The 19,732-nt window shown below is 35.9% G+C and overlaps 2 protein-coding genes across 2 annotated transcripts in view; one reads left to right on the top strand and one right to left on the bottom strand.

The window, feature by feature from the left end:
* Positions 1-1,202: 1,202 nt before the first annotated feature.
* LOC114363805 (coiled-coil domain-containing protein 12) lies at positions 1,203-3,685 on the top strand. Its single transcript, XM_028319630.1, has 3 exons — positions 1,203-1,523; positions 1,613-1,733; positions 3,393-3,685. The coding sequence occupies exons 1-3, from the start codon at positions 1,378-1,380 to the stop codon at positions 3,603-3,605; spliced, it is 480 nt and encodes a 159-aa protein (XP_028175431.1). The 5' UTR covers positions 1,203-1,377; the 3' UTR covers positions 3,606-3,685.
* A 1,266-nt stretch (positions 3,686-4,951) lies between these two features.
* LOC114363804 (putative carbonic anhydrase 3) overlaps positions 4,952-19,732 on the bottom strand; it is a 23,091-nt gene continuing 8,310 nt past the window's right edge. The window contains exons 2-7 of the mRNA XM_028319629.1: positions 10,315-10,362; positions 8,822-8,986; positions 7,611-7,749; positions 6,647-6,752; positions 6,171-6,398; positions 4,952-5,461 (exon numbers count right to left, since the gene is read on the bottom strand). Coding sequence (XP_028175430.1) covers positions 5,201-5,461; positions 6,171-6,398; positions 6,647-6,752; positions 7,611-7,749; positions 8,822-8,986; positions 10,315-10,362 — 947 coding nt within the window. The 3' untranslated portion in view covers positions 4,952-5,200. The remainder of the gene's footprint in view (positions 5,462-6,170; positions 6,399-6,646; positions 6,753-7,610; positions 7,750-8,821; positions 8,987-10,314; positions 10,363-19,732) is intronic.

Here is a 19,732-nt window from a genome sequence, read left to right as displayed (position 1 = left end):
TAGGTATTGTAAACATTAACCTGCCTATTCTTAAGTTTGTAAATAAATATTTTCATATAATGTTTTTTATTTATTTATTCTCTGGTATTCTTCCTTCCTGCCTACCACCTACCTCTAGAATAGAAATCTATTACAAAACAAACTCACCTCACCTGCCCTCACAGGTTGGCGAGTGTTAAGTTCGTATTGTGATGTTATTGCCAGTATATCTAAATCACCTAAATCTACACTGGCGCCAACCTCTAATCCATATCTGTGGCGCCAACCACAAAATATAACAGAAGACAANACTGTTTTCTGTATCACAACACCACGACTCGACGCCATTTTTCTTGTTTTGATTAGCAGCGCCTCTCGTGGTAAGAAAAAGAACTAAATACTTCAATTTGCCGCGGCATTTTGTAAACAGCAATTGAATTGGCTATCAAATGTTTTGGCATATTATAAAGTGCCCAGGCAATTTACATTTTGACTTCGGCATTTCATAGAGCAGCGAGCGTTTGTGAACTGACGACGCCGTTTGTAAAATGCGGAATCATACAATTTGCCTGCGACACATACATGAGTTTACCTTCTGTTATATTTTGTGCGCCAACCGTGTTTGAAACAATAGCCCTCCTACTTCAGTACATACTCACCAGCTGGCGCTACTGTCTTATCCACATCTCACCGGTTTCCAACTTTCCACCGAGGCGGAGCGGAGCGGAGAATTGTTTTGAACAACCAATCAGATGTAATGATAGCCGTAAATAATGTGCGAGCCTTGCGAGAAACAGCTTGTCGAAGATCAGAACAAAAGATTCTTGACTTTTTAAATTCTGTTGACTTTTCGATTAGAAGCACAAATTTTCTTTCTTTCTTTAATCGAATCATATTTCTACCGCACTATTTAAAAAAGATCTCTAATCTGTGGCATAGCGTTCTTCTCTATTATTCCGTTTTGAACTAAAATCGTTTATTGCCAATTTACCAATTGGTTTAAAAAGTTACTGACACGTAAAATAGAGGTATATTAAGTATAAAGTTATTAATATTTGACGCAATTTTAAATTTTAGTGGCACTTTACTGTCTTTTTCCTTCATAAAACGCTAGTAGTACACGTCAAAACGCTATGAGGAAAAATAAGAACATGCTATTCGGACCACTCATCTGTGATTCGGACCAAGTGAGAACTGTCAGTTTGGCTTTGACTGTGTCAATGTCAGTCAGCGGCAGAGTTTGTTCGTGTGCGTCTGTTGATGATTCCGCAAGGACTGAGTTTTTCATAATATACTATAATTACTGCAAGATTTATTGAAATATCTATTTACTTGCATCAAATGAAGCCCATTTAACAGATTGATTCATCTATCGAACAGCTCTGTCACATAATTACTATGGTGATCATGGAAAACATTGAGAATGTTGGTTCATTGGAAGAGCAAGCTTTAAAACGTAAAGAAAGACTAAAAAATTTAAAGCGAAAAGCTCCTAGCAATGAAAATACAGGTTCTGAATCTACTGAAGTTGTAACTTTGCCCAAGTAAGTTTGAAAAGAATACTTTAATTACTTAAATAAACTCTCTAGCAATGTTAATAAATGTGCTTTATTTTAATAAATTAATGTTACAGGCCTAAGTTTCGTAGCTATAAACCTCAAGATGAGTTGTTGCAGGAGGCCAAACTAGAAGAAGCTCAGCCCACACTTGTAGAAGATGAGGTTAAGGACCTGCTTGAAGCGGGGAAAGAAAAGGTAGGGTAATTGCGCCGGTTTTCCGTCCAGCTCCTGTTTTCGTCCATTTGACCGACTTGCCACAAACAAATACGGAAAATTAGAATACAAACCTAACTTTCCGTGCAAGTTTGCACTTGTTACAATCTATAATATCTAAGTAACAGTTCTGCCTGCATGAAAATGTAATTTGACAAGTAATAACTCCAAAAAAATCTACGGAAGTTGCTGTTGCACACAGGTAAATGGAAAACGTCGTCAAGTTAGAAAAAAAACGTGCCGGTAGGGAACTTTCATGGTATGTTTAATTACTGTTTTAGCTACTTTACGTAATGTTTTTGGCACGTATGTCTAATTATTAGCATAATAAACACTATTTTAAGGGTTTATTAAAGTTTTTGTATAGAAATCTTAGATAATTAAGTGGACTAATACTAGCATAACAATTTTGCAAGATTTTGGTTTTCGTCCACGTGGACGGAAACCCTGACACCTAGTTAATATTTTTAATAATCATTTTACTTCAATGGACCTACAAAATACAATGTTTTTTCTTCCAATATGATCTTTATTGCTATTACATTAAACATTTTAGTTTACGTCCACTTTTTAACAGTGATAAACCCATAAAAACCGTTAAAAAGATGTGGACGAAAACAAAAAACAGCTTTAAACGTTGTTGTGTTTTCGTCCATGACGTCATGAGCAAGCACTGGGGTGGACGAAAACCAAAATTAGCTATTCCTGTAGATTAGTTTTCGTCCATTTGTCCTTCGACCTATTGCAATATTTTCCTAAATTTAGGTAAGAAACTTATTTAAATCTTTTTGATATCATTTGAAAGCTAACAAAATTACCTTTCAAATGATATACCACAATCCATAGTTACTGTATTGTAGAATTGGTTTTAAGTTAATAATTCAACTGCACCCTTTTTTCTACACAGTGGTCGAAATCTAGCGTACACTAGGACGAAAACTGATTTTTTTGGACGAAAACTAGTGAAATCGCCTCTTTTGCATAAAATATTTTTTATAAAAAAACCCGTGGTATTTACTTATTGTCATATAATATTAACGTAAAGTAGACTATATAAGGACTAAAATGACATATGATACATATGAGTAAAGGTATTTTAAGATATTCATTTCGCATCACAAAGTTGGCAACTCCGATAATTGGACGAAAACTAGCGCACTTACCCTAGTGTGTTATTAATTACCTAACTAAATAAAATTCTGTTCTATTCTAACCTAACCATTCTATCTATTTTTAAAAAGAATAGCTGCAATTTCCTAATTCATGTTGTACACAAATCTTAGTCTGGGATTTGGATGTCTATTTGATTATATTTCTATTCCAAGGTTATCTCCAGTCCATTATATGTTAGCTGTATCAATCAAGACAGTTGTATCACACATGCAACTGATAATACACTTTGCTATTAGACTAAAAAGCTCTGTTTCTTTTACCATATTTTGTGAACTATGAATAAGTTATCCATTTCAGCCCCCATAGACAAGTTGCACTTTTTGATAGAATCAAAAATCAAATCTGTCAAAACTCCATACAAAAAAGGCCTTTGACTAGTTTTCAATTATAATGTGCACTCTGTCTTCACCCACTGAGATGTTTTATGTTCTATACATTCTTATGACATGAAATGATGTATCATTACAGGTTGTGCTGCAAGATTTAGATATATCCAGTTTAGCTCCTAGAAAACCAGATTGGGATCTCAAGAGGGACGTCTCTAAAAAGTTAGAGAAACTTGAAAGGAGAACACAGAAGGCAATAGCAGAGTTAATTTGGGAGAGGTTGAAGGAAGGGGGAGAAGACAACTTGGGGGCCATGGTCTCTATGACTGAGAATAGGCCCACAGACGATGATTGATATAGCATACAAGGTTTGGAGTTTGTTACATGTTTTTATAAATAATTCTGATCATATTTACTATGTAAATGCAAGTAGGTGTAAGTAATAATAAAAAAAGAAATTGCAATTTATTGTTTAAATCTTTCCAATCAATCCTATTTTTTTAATGTTTTATCAATCAAATGCAGATATTTTTAATATAACATTTAATATCACAGTATTTAACGTTTTAATTATATTATTACATAAATAAATGTCAGTCTGTATACAATATTATGTTTAAACACATTTGTCAGCATTAAACCTTGCTGCTTCACAGTTAAGGTTAGTAAGTATGCCCACTATACATTTGGGTTAAATCTTTGACAACTTAAAGTATTGTGTCAAGATTTTTTTGTTATACAGGGTGGCCAAAACAGTGAGGTCTAAAAGAAAAATTTAGATTCCTTACATCAAGGTGTACCTAAATCACCCCCATGTATGTAATACGATTGTGCTTAGTTTAGGAGATAGAGTTAATTTTGTGATATTTTAAAATTTTATGACCTAGTAGGCTTTAAACATTTTTATCTTTTTTTTGGGTTGACTTTTTTCAGATTTCTTTTTTTAGACAGATTTGTTATTAATTGCAGATGTTTGAAAAAAATAATCACCTTTCTATCTTTGATTCAAGATACAAAAGTTTTGCTAGAAACATTAAAATTATGCTTTTATCAGAACACTATCAAATTTTCAACTTAAAAGTTTAAGTAAAAAAAAGAACTTCCATAGGTCCAAAACCATTTTAAAAACTGCGCTAAATCTGTTCTACGTAATGTAAACTTAGAGGATTCCCAATATTAATTCACTCTAAGAAAGTCAAAAACATGTAACGGAATCTCCGACTTACCACTTTAGTGGACCGATTACAGGAAATAGTGGCCTATTAAGTACATGTTTTTTTGTATTATTATGAAAGTTCAGGAAATGGCGCAGTTTTTAAAATAGTTTTGGACCTATGGAAGTTCTTATTTTTACTTAAACTTTTAAGTTGAAAATTTGATAGTGTTCTGATAAAATCATAATGTTAATGTTTCTAGCAAAACTTTTGTATCTTGAATCAAAGATAGGAAGGTGATTATTTTTTTCAAACATCTGCAATTTATAACAAATTTGTCGAAAAAAAGAAATCTGAAAAAAGTCAACCCAAAAAAAAGATAAAAATGTTTAAAGCCTACTGGGTCATAAAATTTTAAAATGTCACAAAATTAACTCTATCTCCTAAACTAAGCACAATCGTATAATGTACATGGGGGTGATTTAGGTACACCTTGATGTAAGGAATCTAAATTTTTCTTTTAGACCTCACTGTTTTGGCCACCCTGTATTATCAAAAACATCTATTTAGAAACAATTTCTAAGCAAACCAATATCTTTGTGCCAGCTGTCATGAAATAAAACAACAATGTGAATTTGTTAGCAGGCGCTTTCGGGAATACCTAGCATTAATTTGGTATAAATAAACAAAATGTGATAATAATTAATACGGATATTACACTACATAATTGATTTGGCAAACTTAAAACAGCTCTCAGCCAGGGTATTAAATATCATTAACTACAAAAGGGCAATCTTTATAAATAACATAGTAGAGCTAACGTAAGCATAAGTATGCTTTCGCGTGGGATATTAGTAAAGGCGTTGTTGTGTCCGTGTTTTCGCCGCGACGGTTTAGAGGTGGTGGCATCTTGGTCGTCGGGGTCGTCTAATTCGTTGTAGCTGAAGTAGTTGTTATCAATATTGTAGAATACCACCCGGTCGCCGATCGGTTGAATGGGCCTGAAGTTGTGCGTTATCTTGCCGTGGGTGGACTTCAGTTCCCTGAATGCTTCTATCTGTAAATGTTAGAAACAAAGGCATTGGTCAAGTAATTTTTGTATCAATTACGTTTGTCATTGGTTTATTAGTATATCTGTTAATCAGAGCTCAAAATACGGCTTTTCTAGTTTCTGAAATACCTACCAAGTCTTAACAGAAAAACATGATCGTCTGCAAAGTAGCAGGTAATTGATATCTAAATAAATACCTACATGTTATTGTAGGTAGGAGGATTCAATCAATCATGTGGTGTTCCACATGATTGATTGAATCCTCAAGTTTCGAGATGTTTTATCTTCTTATTAAGTATCTTACGTGTAACATTGGTCTACATACATAAGTAAGTTGCGAAGACACTCGTAAAGCAATATCGATGAGAAATCAATCATGAATGACCTCCAAATATTCCACAAAAAGCTATAGAGGACGAAGTCTTAAACAACATCGTCGACCTTTAGTTGAAGGCTTCTGAACTACAAATGATTGTAAAAACTGTAGCAAAGAATCTTCCAATCTGTGTAGGTAAATCCTTGTTGAAGAATGTTTAAGAATAAAGGTCATAGCACACTTATCAACCCGGAAAGGGATCAACACCGTATCGCCTTTCGCCGCGGGGCGAGGCGTTTACGTTACGGTGCAGTTTCATACAAGCAATAATGACTGCTTCGAGTTGATACAGTTACGTTCCGTTTCCGGGTTGATAAGTGTGCTTCGTCCGTTATTTACCTGATCATGGGCCAGTCTTATAGGTTGCTCGAAGTCCAGCCAGATGACCACTTCGGAACAAGGCGGCGTGGTCAGCGAGCCTCGGTACGTGAAGTACCTCCGCAGGTCGTAGGGCAGGATGTTCAGGAACGAGAAAGGATTGTTCATGATCACGGTAGTGTGCGGCTCCGTAACGTTTTCGAGGGCTGACGTGATCTCGTCATATGCCGGGTGTAGGTGTCGATCCAGCTGGAATTAGTAAAAAAATGAATTTACTTACGTAAATTGATAAAAGAATAATTTACATGTAAAGGTGGAATTCATGCGGGTGAAAATAGAGACATTAAAAATAAAATACTACTAACTCGTTAAGTTCTTTTGATAACTAACGACTGAATTTAACCGCAAGAAACCGCAGAGCTGTACAATTGCGGGCAAAATTATGATCCAAAGAAATCGGTGAAGATTTGTGGTTTTTCTGTTTGTTTGAAAGTTACCTCATAAAAGAAAGCCAGCACTGTCAAGCCATCTGGGTGTAGAACAGCTTCCTTCATGTTATTGTACTCTTCTTTGAAGAACACCATGTGCAACTCCATTGGGAAACTAAAGAAAAAATTATAGTGTTTACCACAACGTTAACTTTAAAGTAAGTATTAGGTGTTCTGTGGTCAATTAGTCACGTCTGTAATTTTCACATTAAAAATATTAACCACTAACTCGACAATAACGATCCAGTAAGTGCACTCAAGGATGTTTTTTGGCATCATAATGAATACGCTTCGGCGAGTAATTCGGGTGTTTGACCCATGGTTGAGGCATCAAGGAGATTTTTTGTTGCACGTACAGTGAAGTGCTAAGTTGCTTAATATATTTTTTACCCGTGATAATAAAGGGTAAGGCAAAATGTGACTTCTTTTGGTGCCGATGCCGCGATGGCTGTACCAGTTTATTTGGACTTTTTATGTCCTGGTTACAAAAAAACCACTGACCGGTGTAACCAAGTCCTGTTCACCTTTGCTTGTTTGGAATGTCGTTCTAAACGAAAACTTAAAAAAAATGATAATATAACATCATACTTACGAGTATAATGAAGTAAGTTTTATATTACATAATGTAGGTACAAGTTTATCCAAATATATGTATAACTCGAAAGGTGACTGACTGACTTAAGTCATCTATCAACGCACAGCCCAAAAGTCGCAGGCGGCCGCTAGTTTTCGTTTCAGCCAAATGACGTCCACTGCTGGATAAAGGCCTCCCCCAAGGTTTTCCACAATGAACGGTCCTGCGCTGCCCGCATCCAGGCCGCTAGTTTAATACATATTAATGCAATAATTTGAGAGGGGGTTTGCCGCGAAGATGGGCTAAGCTATATTTGGGCGCACCAGCGCCGCCAAGACAGGAGACAAAGTAGTCTGTCGGATTAATCATCATCATCATCGTGGTCCTTTATGATCTTACCTTCTATGGTTGATCTTGTCTTCCGAGCCGAAGGTGTCGTTGTCTCCCCAGTGGAAGTGCATTTGGCTGAAAATGTAGTCGCCTTCTAGAGGACCCCCGCGGACGCGAGGATGTGGCTCATTCTCCACCTCTATCAGCACTGGAGACAGAGAAATCAGATATCAGTTAGGTGCAATTTTTTAAGATACTAGCGGTCCGCCCCGGCTTCGCCCGTGGTACATCATAGCCTATAGCACTCAAGAGATCGCGTACGTAACCAACAGTGAAAGAATTTTTGAAATCGGTCCAGTAGTTAATGAGATTAGCGCGTTCAAACAAACAACCTATTCAGCTTTATAATATCAGCAGTATAGATATAGATTTCTTCCATAAGTCTAACCTTCTTACCCATTGTATTTAGTGCACATGTTTTAACCGCTATAAACAAAATATATTACTTCTTGTACAAAGATAAATGAGAGCACCATTTAAGTAACTTGATCTAAATACAGGTTATAGTTTCGCATTACAAAAACTATTTAAAAAAAACTCATTATGCTTGGCGAATATCGCGTAAGTCCTGCTGACAAAAAACTTTAAATCCGCATTCGTCACTTAATTTATTATGATTAGTAAAGATTATATTAATATCCTTTCGACGCGGAACAACTATAAAAGGTAGTATGTATGTATCATGTTTTTATAAATGTGTTTTCCCATAAGTACTCAAAACACGAGCAAAAAAGTAAACATGAGTAAAAGTGCTTTATCACCTCTCTTCTTGAGGCGGATGCGGACTTAATATAGGTACCCTTTTCTTGAATAAGTAGGTATGCCTTGTCTTTAATTAAATGAAAAAAGTTAAATATTATGATAAAAATCAACACAAACCTACTTCAATTTGTTATCACAGATAAATTCTCTCAAAGGAAGCAATTGGATATTTCGGTGCCAATGTTATTGGGCTTAAATTATTTTTTTAGAAAGATTGAAAAAAGAGACGATCAGTTTCTATCGCGTTTAGGCGATTATCACACTGCGCCGCGCTCCGCCGCGGTACGCGGGATGACAGATTTAATCATTGTATGCAAGTATCTCAGTTTGTATAGAAAACACGCGCGGCACAACACACTGACAACGCGTCCGCGCGCGGGATTTCTTATATGAAATCACGCGGATCGCGGCAAAGTGTGATAACCGCCTTACTATGGTGTTAAAAAAGAACTACCAACCCGTATGTCCATTATTGGTGACATGCACTCCGTCGATAGAGTCATCGAAGCCGACGAAGACGATGTCAGGCAGCGTGACCTGCTTGACGCGGAGCACGTTGATGTTGATCGGGCTCTGGTGCTTGCCCGCGCACTCCCGGTAACGCTCGCCCCAGTGGTTTGGTCCTGGAAATATTTTGGAAAAAATACTCGTAGAAAACCCGTAAAAAAGTAACCCTAAGGCCCAGAACAGACGGTGAAACGCACCTGCAACGAAACTGCAACTTTCTGATGATTCTGATGAATGAAACTGAAACTGAAAGTTGAAGACTGGTCGCGTCATGTGTGGTGTCTCAACGGACGCTATGACAGAAACTTAGATGCAACTCAAAAGTAACTAGCAGTTGCAGTTTCGTTGCAGTTGCGTTTCACCGTCTGTTCTGGGCCTAAGTCTAGGCGCAGACCACCAATTTTGAGTTGGCCGATAGTTCGGCCTGATTTTAATTTAAGAAGAATCGCCCAATACGAAATCGGTGTAATGTGCGCACTTCGTATACATGCCGACACTGATTAACTGCCCGACTAAACTATCGTCGATAAAAAATCGGTAGTGTGCATCTCTAAATAACTCATGTACGTATAGTTAAGTATGTAGAGTTAAGACGTTACTTCGGACGTTAGTCTATCAACATTCTGGTATTTATAGGAATAGGATTTAATACAAAAAACCTTTGGTATGTTCTACTATAATGTTTGAAATTGTAGCTATACAATAAATTTAAAAAAATGAAATAAAGGATTATCAAAAAAATCATTTTGTAAACCTACGTATCTATTTCCGAGGTCTCTGTTTAATCACGTGGAATAAACTCTAGACATGTCGTGTCTCTTTAACTATTTATGTTACTTACCTAAACGAATGATCTATGATGCACTTAAGACCGGTTTTAATTTAATTTATTGTAAACAAGTGCTAATTGAGCGTAATACCAATGAATATTTTGTCTATAATGAATTTTCTAAATGAAAACCTACATACAGGTAGCGTACCTACTTATCTGAAATGTACTGTAATAATAATGTAATGAATGCTTAATTAGGCACTTACTGAATTTTCAGTAGATACTTAATCTATTTCAGTTAATTATTTTTTTGCTTTGGCGTCATTGACGTAAAAGGTGAAGTCACGCTTTTAAAAAACCATTGCATGGTGGATAATTTGTTTACCGAATCAATAACACACTGCATAATTTATAAGTTTGCATTAGGTGCCTATATAATAACCTTGAAAGCATTGATAATAGCTTAATTACCAGCACGTAAGTGCTTAATAAGTTTTTTAGATTTGTGTCAGATTGGTCGCACCTATAGATAGATCTATTAATTTAATACTTCTAAAAAACACAACACAATCTAAATACTGATTACTTTCTGATTGAAACACTCAAACAATGAGTTCAAGTTCAAACGTTAATTAAAAAAATAGTGTATTGAATAAACATGATGTACCTTACCTATAACTCCATCGTATCCAAAATCTTCGCCGCGCGTCAATTTTGGTGCTGAAATAAAAAAGAAACTGTTATAAAAACGGCTCTAAAATTCATAATATTGTGTTAAATTGACATTTTTAGATGACTCTATTAAACTCTAATTACAACTACCTAATGTTAAATTAAATTACGTTTCGTATCATTAAATGTAGGTATTTAAAAAACCCAAATACCTAGGTAGAGATGTTAAAACACCTTACATGCAACGTAATGACCGTTATTATAATTAACCGAGTGCAATATTTTGCTGTGCTGTGAACATCCTTCCTACGATTTGAATAGGTATCCCTTTGTATTCAGTCTAGGCCGGAACATGGCTATTACACTATCAATGATCCACAATCCACATGGAAATAGGTATTGTATGTACTTGAATAACTCGTCCGTTACACGGTTTCCGCATACAATTTCCATAAGCACCATTAACCAAGAAATTGTATAAATCAATGAGATTTAAATGCTCTTAATCGGTAATAATGTTTATGTCCGAAGCCTTGCATCGGACCTTACTCTTTAGTTCCACTTAGCTAAGTTAACAAGCATAATAATAAATTAATTACATCGTGAGATCTTTGAATCGCCTACTGGCTGCGTGATCTCACATTTTCATACGCATATCTGGAAACAATAACCGTGACACCGCGTTAATATTTATAATCAACTTGTTTTTAACTGTACATATATGGAGAAACATAAAATATAACATAAATTGGGTAAATGCATTTAAAAGTCTGTTACAATAACATATCTCTTGTAAAATTGAGCAATAAAATATTGATCATTATTACCTACTACGTCTTGAAATCATAAAAAGTTTTACCTTCGTAGCACAAAAGTATTCACCTTGCGTTTTTGACTGGAGGCCTTTTATGTCTTATTGATAGCAGTTAAATGTTTTTCGGTACCTACTAACTAATATTGTCTTCTGTATCTACAACGTATACAGTAAAAGCTATCTAAGTTGATTATTTACAAAATAAACAGAAAATTGTAAATGGTACCATTAAGTACGTGATAACTTTTAAAGGCCAAATGAAAACATTTGGTAAAACCTAAGTTGCATTCTGTAAGAGAAGTTACAAACCAAGTTACAAGTTTGAAACTGTCTTTTTTGTTTGTTCTATTTTTAGATTTATTTAATCACCTAAAATATTTTAATTTATATGTATTACTTTTTTTTGTAAGTAAGTAGTTATGGACTTAATCTATTTTATCATGATTTTATCTTATAAACTTACGCGGACAAAAACCACCACGTGATTGTGAGGACCACACTCACGATCAATCACCAACGGTTACGCAAGTGCAGAAAAAAGCGGACGTGAACATTGTCGCGATCGATCGATTGTAACAATCGGACAGCAAAAAAATAATACTCTACAGTTTATTTACTTTACTAATTATTTTTTCACCATAATCATAATTTTCACGGCTATTCGTGTACCGTAAAATGCGGCCGCTTGCAGCCGTGCAGGCAGACTGGACCGTAACGGTCGCTGACGCGTGTCAAGTTCATTGATAAAAATAAATCGATTTCGTCCATTTGCGACGACACTGTGATATATCAAAAACAGTGGTTTTCCAGAAAACGACTTTTTAACTTTTGAATGACCATAACTCTTAAAAGAAGGTTAGGATTACCTAATTGTGTATGAAACGTTTAAAGATTAACTATTAATAAATTTAAATATTTATAGTAAGACATAAATTTGCGTCTAAATTGATGAAATTATAGCGATTGAAAAAAAAAGAGACAACTTATCACATTGTTCTAGTAAAAACATAATATTTTGAAGATGGTAAGTTCAGTTGTCACGTTGAAGATGATGTAAAAAAATACCATTCAATTTCAATAACATGCATTCTGCAATAACAGAACATCAACAAATGACCTACAACATATTTCCATTATAGGAAAAATTTTCATCATCTACAACGTTACTAGTTAAGATGTCCCGATGATACTTCGATTTTCTTACAAGAATAACGTGACATATAAATAATTTCTCTTTTACTTTGCTTTTTGTTTTACAAGAACATTGTGATAAGTATGACATGCCACATTGTCGAATAAAATATTTTTTTTTTAAAAACTTACCGTTGTCATCAATACCGCGGTATCCTAGAGATGTCACGTTTTTCTTAAAAACAAAGAGCACCTCACATCTCAAAGCGCAGGTGGCAACTGAACTGTCACAGTGTCGAAGCCAACTAGATCGCCGAACGAGCCAGCGCTATAACGTAATATTTTGTTTCTTTCTCTCATAGTATTGTTGTTTTTGGAGTAACAAATACCCTGTTTTTGGAGATAAAAGAACCCAAGATCGCGGTTCAGAATTTCGGTAAAACAAAAAATCGTATATCTCGAGATGTCACAGTGTCGTCGCAAATGGGCGATTTAAATTCACAGCCTAATAATAGTTTTTTGTTCTCTATTCCAACTCCAATCGATCTGAGGGCAGTGCAGTTATTGTCTCATTAAAATGCTTTGCATTTGCTCTACTATGGTAGAGTATGTTGGTAAAACCTTGGACAGACATATTAAAACTACTTGTAATTGCTTTCATTCATGGTGGTTGGAATTAGAGACCTACTACAATGTTATATTTTTACAGGAATTAAAATAAACATTCTAGGACAGTGGTTCTTAACCTTTAAGTCACGAGGGACCATTTTACCAAATTTCTGTCTTGTCAGGGACCACTTATATTTTTTTCAAAATCCTATGAAAGGGGAGGTCGATTTCTCGCCCACTATGCGCCGTTTGCGTTGTGTTGACTCGACTCATCACGTCACGTCACTTGTTTATTACGATGTCTTCGTGGACCACTTGGAATCCCTCCAGGGACCACCAGTGGTCCGCGGACTACCAGTTAAGAACCACTGTTCTAGGATATAGGTACCTCCCACTCTAGTACCAGCACACATTAATAGTGTATTAATCCTACATTAAAGTTGATATAATTTAAAGCTGTGCATTGATTCAGATTGTAGAAGATTACAGGCGAAGTGAGGCATATAAATGTGAGGGTTTCGGTGTCATTTTGTATTGAATTAGAAATGAAGACGGATCGCGCATCGCGTGACACACGTGTACATACTGCTTATAGTGTGCCTACCCGCCGATTTATAATTCATGGCGAACTTGCAGCGATTGATAGCCCGTTTTGCAGTGACACACTGTCACACAAGAGACAGTTCCTAGAGCGATAGTGCCTATTGTACATCTTGGCTAATGAGGATGTTACGATAAAGCTTGCTACTCGCAAATTATTGTACCTTGGTCTATCTTTTTTACCAGCCATTGATTTTTTTTTAATTTTAATTAACGATCTACTTAATTTATCATGTTACGTTACTTTTGTTACTACGAGTATGTATAAACCACGTGACCTGAAATTCATAAAACATAAACTTTTTCTAGGAAACAATGCAGTTGTATTAACCAATCGACTCCTGCGTATCGAAAGCCTCATTAAAGGCTAAGGTCAATTCGATTCTGTCCCTAACCGAAGCTCGAAAGAACTTGAATTAGCAAACGCTTCACGCTGACGTTACTCAGCACATTGTTTGGGCGACAATTAGTTAAGAACAATTCGTGGAGCCTTCGGAAGCATTTCACAGTTAAGTATTTATCGCCCAAAATACCTTTAACCCATGTCGGTCATGTCCGGCAATATTCCCTTGATCGGTTTAGCCCAAAGACAATGACATAGACAATGATCGGCGGAATGGATAATGGCGGTGGAAATGTCCCGCCGTCCATGGAGAAAGTAACGACCTATTCAAACACTATTCCAAGAAACTAAACTACCTAGTTATGCGGCCTGAATTATTGATAGAAATGTCTTATTTTCTATGATGAGCTGTTATTCGTTCACGCCCCTCAACCCTTGTCAGTTAATTGTACGTCAGCTAAACCAACGTAGAAATATACTTAGGTTCGTCATTATGGATTCCAGAAATGCTTAACGCCAGAAAGTCACTCCTTTCAGTTTCATCAATATAATTAATTATTAAGCTTAATAAATGAAGATAATCTCCGTTTAGTGGTTTTTGAGTCCGAAAATAACCGACTCCACACACAAAAATTCTAAAATTAGCAACTAATATTATAAATGCGAAAGTAACTCTGTCTGTCTGTCTGTCTGTTACGCTTTCCCGCTTAAACCTCGCAACCGATTTTGATGAAATTTGGCATAGAGATAGTTTGAGTCCCGGGAAAGAACATAGGATAGTTTTTATCCCGGTTTTTGAAACAGGGACGCGCGCGATAAAGTTTTTCTGTGACAGACAAAATTCCACGCGGGCGAAGCCGCGGGCGGAAAGCTAGTTAGATTATATTTTGTACTCCATTGGTCCCAAATAAGACGTAACAAGACTCGTAATATTTCTCCATTCCAGTTCATGTTCAGAATCATACTTTCTAGTTTATTTTAACTGGTATGTAAATATTGAAGATTTGGTTTGTCATCATCGTCACGTATCGATCAATAAATAATTCTAATGTTCATTTTATTCGCGACCGCACCATGTATAATTTTAAAGGCACTCGCATTAATATTCTAATTGCTTAACATCTGATTATGAATGATTGATATTGTTTTGTATTAGTTGCTATTTCAAACTGAATTGTAAGCAATAAACATGCCAATATAATAAAACGTCACCAATACAAGTTTTATTAAACTTTACTAGTCACATTTGGGTTAATAATTTACTTATAAGGCGACCTATAGGCATGCAGTGTAGATCATAGCCGTATTCTAGGATTTAAAACTTTATACTGCGACAATAATCTAGTCGAACCTCTTATCAGATAAACTAATTCCAAAACAAACAATTTAAACTGATCGTGAGCGCACCGCTTTTTGACCGAAGTCCCGTTACCCGATGCACCTCGTTGCCTGATGTGAATTTAATTAGTTTCACATACCTACGTAAACCCCATGACAATGTAAAATTCAGCTGGGAATACATCTGATGATGGTGCCGGAAACCAATCATAGTGTCTCAGTGCTCACAAAAAACTATTATTTTGTGTTATCAAATTAGAAGTTTTTGGTAGGTAAGTACTCATTGTTCACAACGTGCAATGAAAAACGTAACGACTTGAGAGGCAATTTTGGAGAGGCTTGCGAATTTTGTCGCAGCTATTAGATTAATTCATCACGGATACAATAAAATATTCTGGATCTTTCTACAGTTTCAGTTTTCGAATAAAAGTAGAGTTCACGTTTCACGATTTAATTCAGTGAATTAATTAGTTCCGCTCGTGAATCTTTAGAAACTTCTCTGGAAACGTTTTATTTGTTAAAGAATTTAATAAAATCTCGTAACAGGCATCCTTTCGTAGTTACTTTCTTTCCATTAGTTATGAATGTGACTTTACTAAATCACATTCTTTGTTACAAAACTTTATTGTAAGCAGTCTACTTACTCGTAGTAGATTTTAGAACAGATAAAATGTCATTGCTTTACTCGTTCAGCGCACGCGATATGGTTAACTGGTACCGAACAGTTTATCGAGCATTTTAAGGTAATAAAAAGCTTGTTATGGTGCATTACGGTTTTACTGTTTCCTACCTCATTTGTCCTAGGCAAGTACTTGTTTATGGACAATTAATAAACATACACATCACAGAACATAGAAATTGTGATATAAAAACCTCTGTTCTGTGCTGTGCTTATTACCTTCGGATGAAATTGTTAAATCATCTAATTGAGAAACTTACTGTTATGGTACCTAATCAGATAATTTGGTAATGAAGAGTATTCTCCTGAAAGTTGAATTACAAGAAACCTTTGGATAGGTAAGTAGACTGCTCTAATTTGTCGTGTGATAAGAAAACCATGTTTCACTCGATCAATGGAGTCATCACTAGTCATCAGACGCATACACGATAAGAAAAGAGAAGCTAAGCACAAGGACCTTAAGACGACCTTATCGAAGATTTGTCTTCTTAGTCACTGCAGAAAAATATTATGTTTCAAAAGTTTGCGGCGATTTTCGCGCACATTTATCTTATTGTCACATAAGTTGACCGTACATGGTCGGATTATCTTTTCCGGAACCATAAAAATGCTCCGTAAAGACTACTCCAAAGGCCTGTAAGGTCAAGATCAGCAGGCAAAGACCTTTTAATATAACACTATTTAAGTTTTTACAATTGCGAAGTCCGTACGTCGCGCGGGAACCTGAGTCGCATACAAATTAATGTGCACTCCTTTGAACGGATTACGCAGTTTCTGACGCTGAGAATGAAAGCTTGTGTTTACAGAACTAATGTGTTAATTATGTAATATACTTACTTCCTATGTTTGGAAAGTTTTGCTATAATACCAAACCGGTTTGAATGAACACTACACTTTCTCGTCGTCATTTCTCCTGACTCGGTCCATTTTGTGAAAGATCAGGATGTTTAAACAATTCTTTAGTGTTGTTTCATGAATTTCTTTGTGTGAATTTGTGTCATGCGACTAGGTAATGTAGTGCCATGAATGATAAATCACTGTTCCACATGCCTAGATACGGAGCGATGAGCATGTGCTGTATTCACGGATCGTTGGAGTGTAATCAAATTGGTCGTAATGCCTCTTAACAACAGTACCTACAACAGGTATGCACATTGCACAGCTTAGCAAAAATGTTCTCTATATCTTGTGAAAATTCTCAGCATGAGCTGATTGATGTTGATTGCTAATTAATGCAAACATAATAATTAATTTACGCCTCAGTGACCCTATGTATGATCTCTACTCTATACGCCTAGTGATGCACATCATCATCATCATCAGTCATCCTTCATGATTCATTGTCCACTTTGAACATAGGCCTCCCGCAATGATTTCCACAATGGCCGGTTGGTGGCAGCCTGCATCCAGCGCCTCCCGCTACCTTTATGAGGTCGTCGGTCCACCTGTAGTCGGTTTAGTGATGCACAATTTCACATTATTACCTTCAATGGACACCTGGGTTATAAAGCACAAACTTTATCTACTCTTCACATAATTTTATTTAATGGAGGCACGGTAGGTAGGTAGGTATTTTTCTGTGTCAACATGAAATATGCGATCGGGTGGAGATCGAATTAAAATAATTTGCTCTGACTTATTGTTGCGCGTGCACATTGTTGTACTATGAAACATGTTCTAAGTACCTATCCATTCATGGGATGCTTTACCTTACTTTACTACTATTTTATTGAAACATTTTTGTTATCCTAATTTACCTATACATGCATAAATAGAATGAATGTATAAAAGCATCATCGGCAGGTACAGTCGCGGAATGAAAAGGTTCGTCACCTTTTTTTTTNCACTTAAATATACACTAAACCACCAATCTGATCCTTTTTTCTAATTTAAAAGTTAAGAGCAAGAAAAATGACGTCCACCAAGTACGACGTTTCCCGCGCTTTTTTCGTTCGTCACCTTAGTGTCGGTTTTCGCTTGCACTAGGTACTGTAAGAGTCAAACCTGCCAACATAACCGTGCAAGAAACAGTGCTGCTAACATTTAAATAAATATGACGTTTGCTAACGAATAAGGTTTTGCTTGTTTATTTTTCTATCCCATCAGTGCAATGCTACAAAATGTAGTTTTTATTTATTTAATAGATAATGGCAGGTTGAACCAACAAGAAGGTTTTAGTTTATCAATCATAATAATCTTCTTGATAAGTTAAATCGTCAAACAACTTTGATCTGAATAATTTTGAACTTTACTGGCGAACAGTTAAAGATTATTTTCTCTAACTCGAGATTATTCTGTAACATAGTTTCAAAAGGTAATGTGCTCGCGATTCGTTGAAGGAATCAATTTGAAAACTGACGAACCTTTTCATTCCGTGACTGTACTTTAACAACTTGATCTCGATGGATTCTATTTCGATTGCTCTAGAACTATTGTGGTTTTATCACCTTCGTTACATCCGTTAGATTGTTTCAAGCTACATACCTAGAACATAATTTGAATAAATAAGTAAAGTAATTGTTGTACCACCGGTATAGAGATAATTAAGTATGTTGAAACTGCAAGTATTTATTACAAACGAATAATTAAGACACGAGTCGGTGATTAACTATAAGGTGGTATAAGTATGTTGTACATACATAGCAGATTTATCCACCGTCTACTACACAACAAATTAACTAATTTTGAACGATTTAGGTCTCATGTGACCTCCCTAAATCATGGAAGGTATTCCTAAATTGCTCTATAAATCAATTCTAAATACTTGTAATTGTTTAAATGTAGATTTACACCCGTACAGATTTGATGTACGCTTGGTTCAAGTCCAAATGCCATAAATTCTTTTTATGGTCGATGCAACTGTAGTGCAGCCAACTTTCGGTTTAATTATAACATATAAATAAACATTATACAATAAAGCACGCTTTGCAATACAGATCATTTCATTAAGCCATTCAATCACAAAAGATGGCTCAGCTTTAGAGAAATCGTGTCGCTCTATTAAACATGCAGGTGCTTTGGCTAGGTAGGTTGCTATGTCGCAATGTTTAGCTGGATATGTTTAGTGGAGAGACACTAAATATTACGAAAATGGGAATTGCATTGCAAACATGTTAATTTTAGCCTTTATATCGCAATGTATCCCACTTTCTCGTCGCTGTGATCTGTAAAAGGATAATTACAAACAAAATGACCCGCCAGAGATTCTCCAAGAGGGTTATTGCCTCAGCGGCCGCCTTCACGAAATTGTGGTCGTGCGCGTGCGGTGATGCAATAAATGACCACACTCAATGTGTGAAAATTCCGTAGCGTCCGTGAAACAAATCTAATCTCCTCTCGTTATGGTTCGTTGCGAGTATGGGATCTGAACTTCTGAACTTCTGAAGTTATGGAACTTAACCCATCTATTTACAGAATGAAAATTGTTTTTATTAACGTTTAGGTTGGTAGCCTACCCTATTAAAACCTACTAACAAGGCTATAATTTTCCATATTTCTTTGAATGGTGAAAGAAAAACAAATCACTACGTACTCGTAGTTTAAGGACTTGGAAAATAGGTGATTTCAGTAAAATATTGAACAGTAAGTAACAGCTGCGAATTCTCATTGGTCCTACTTTACCGAGGTATAATTTCCTTGGTTGTTTTGCTACTGACTTTAACCACATCTTACTGCGTTTGAAACGTGTTAGGCTGAGTTGCACCGCCTAACTTAGCAACAAACGTCAAAAATCTGTCAAATTCTATACAAAAAACACCGGTTACTGTTAAAGTCGCGTCAAACTTAGGTGGTGCAACCTTACTTTAACTTTGACAAACGTCAAAAATCTGTCAAACTCCATACAAAAAGCACCGGTCCAGTGGCGGCGTAGCATGGGTTGGCACCCGGGGCGATCACCCCCCCC

The sequence above is a fragment of the Ostrinia furnacalis genome, unplaced genomic scaffold, assembly GCF_004193835.3.
Source record: "Ostrinia furnacalis isolate ACB-3 unplaced genomic scaffold, ASM419383v2 OfSCF7311, whole genome shotgun sequence".
Classification (NCBI taxonomy): Eukaryota; Metazoa; Arthropoda; class Insecta; order Lepidoptera; family Crambidae; genus Ostrinia; species Ostrinia furnacalis.
The sequence above is the reverse complement of the archived record's forward strand: the minus strand, read 5'-3'. Positions and strand labels throughout refer to the sequence as shown.

Bases quoted from the DNA above. Each gene is read 5' to 3' on its own strand.
- LOC114363805 (XM_028319630.1), top strand. From the start codon at position 1,378: ATGGTGATCATGGAAAACATTGAGAATGTTGGTTCATTGGAAGAGCAA. The intron at 1,524-1,612 runs GTAAGTTTGAAA...TTAATGTTACAG, and splicing joins GAAGTTGTAACTTTGCCCAA to GCCTAAGTTTCGTAGCTATA. The intron at 1,734-3,392 runs GTAGGGTAATTG...GTATCATTACAG, and splicing joins TTGAAGCGGGGAAAGAAAAG to GTTGTGCTGCAAGATTTAGA.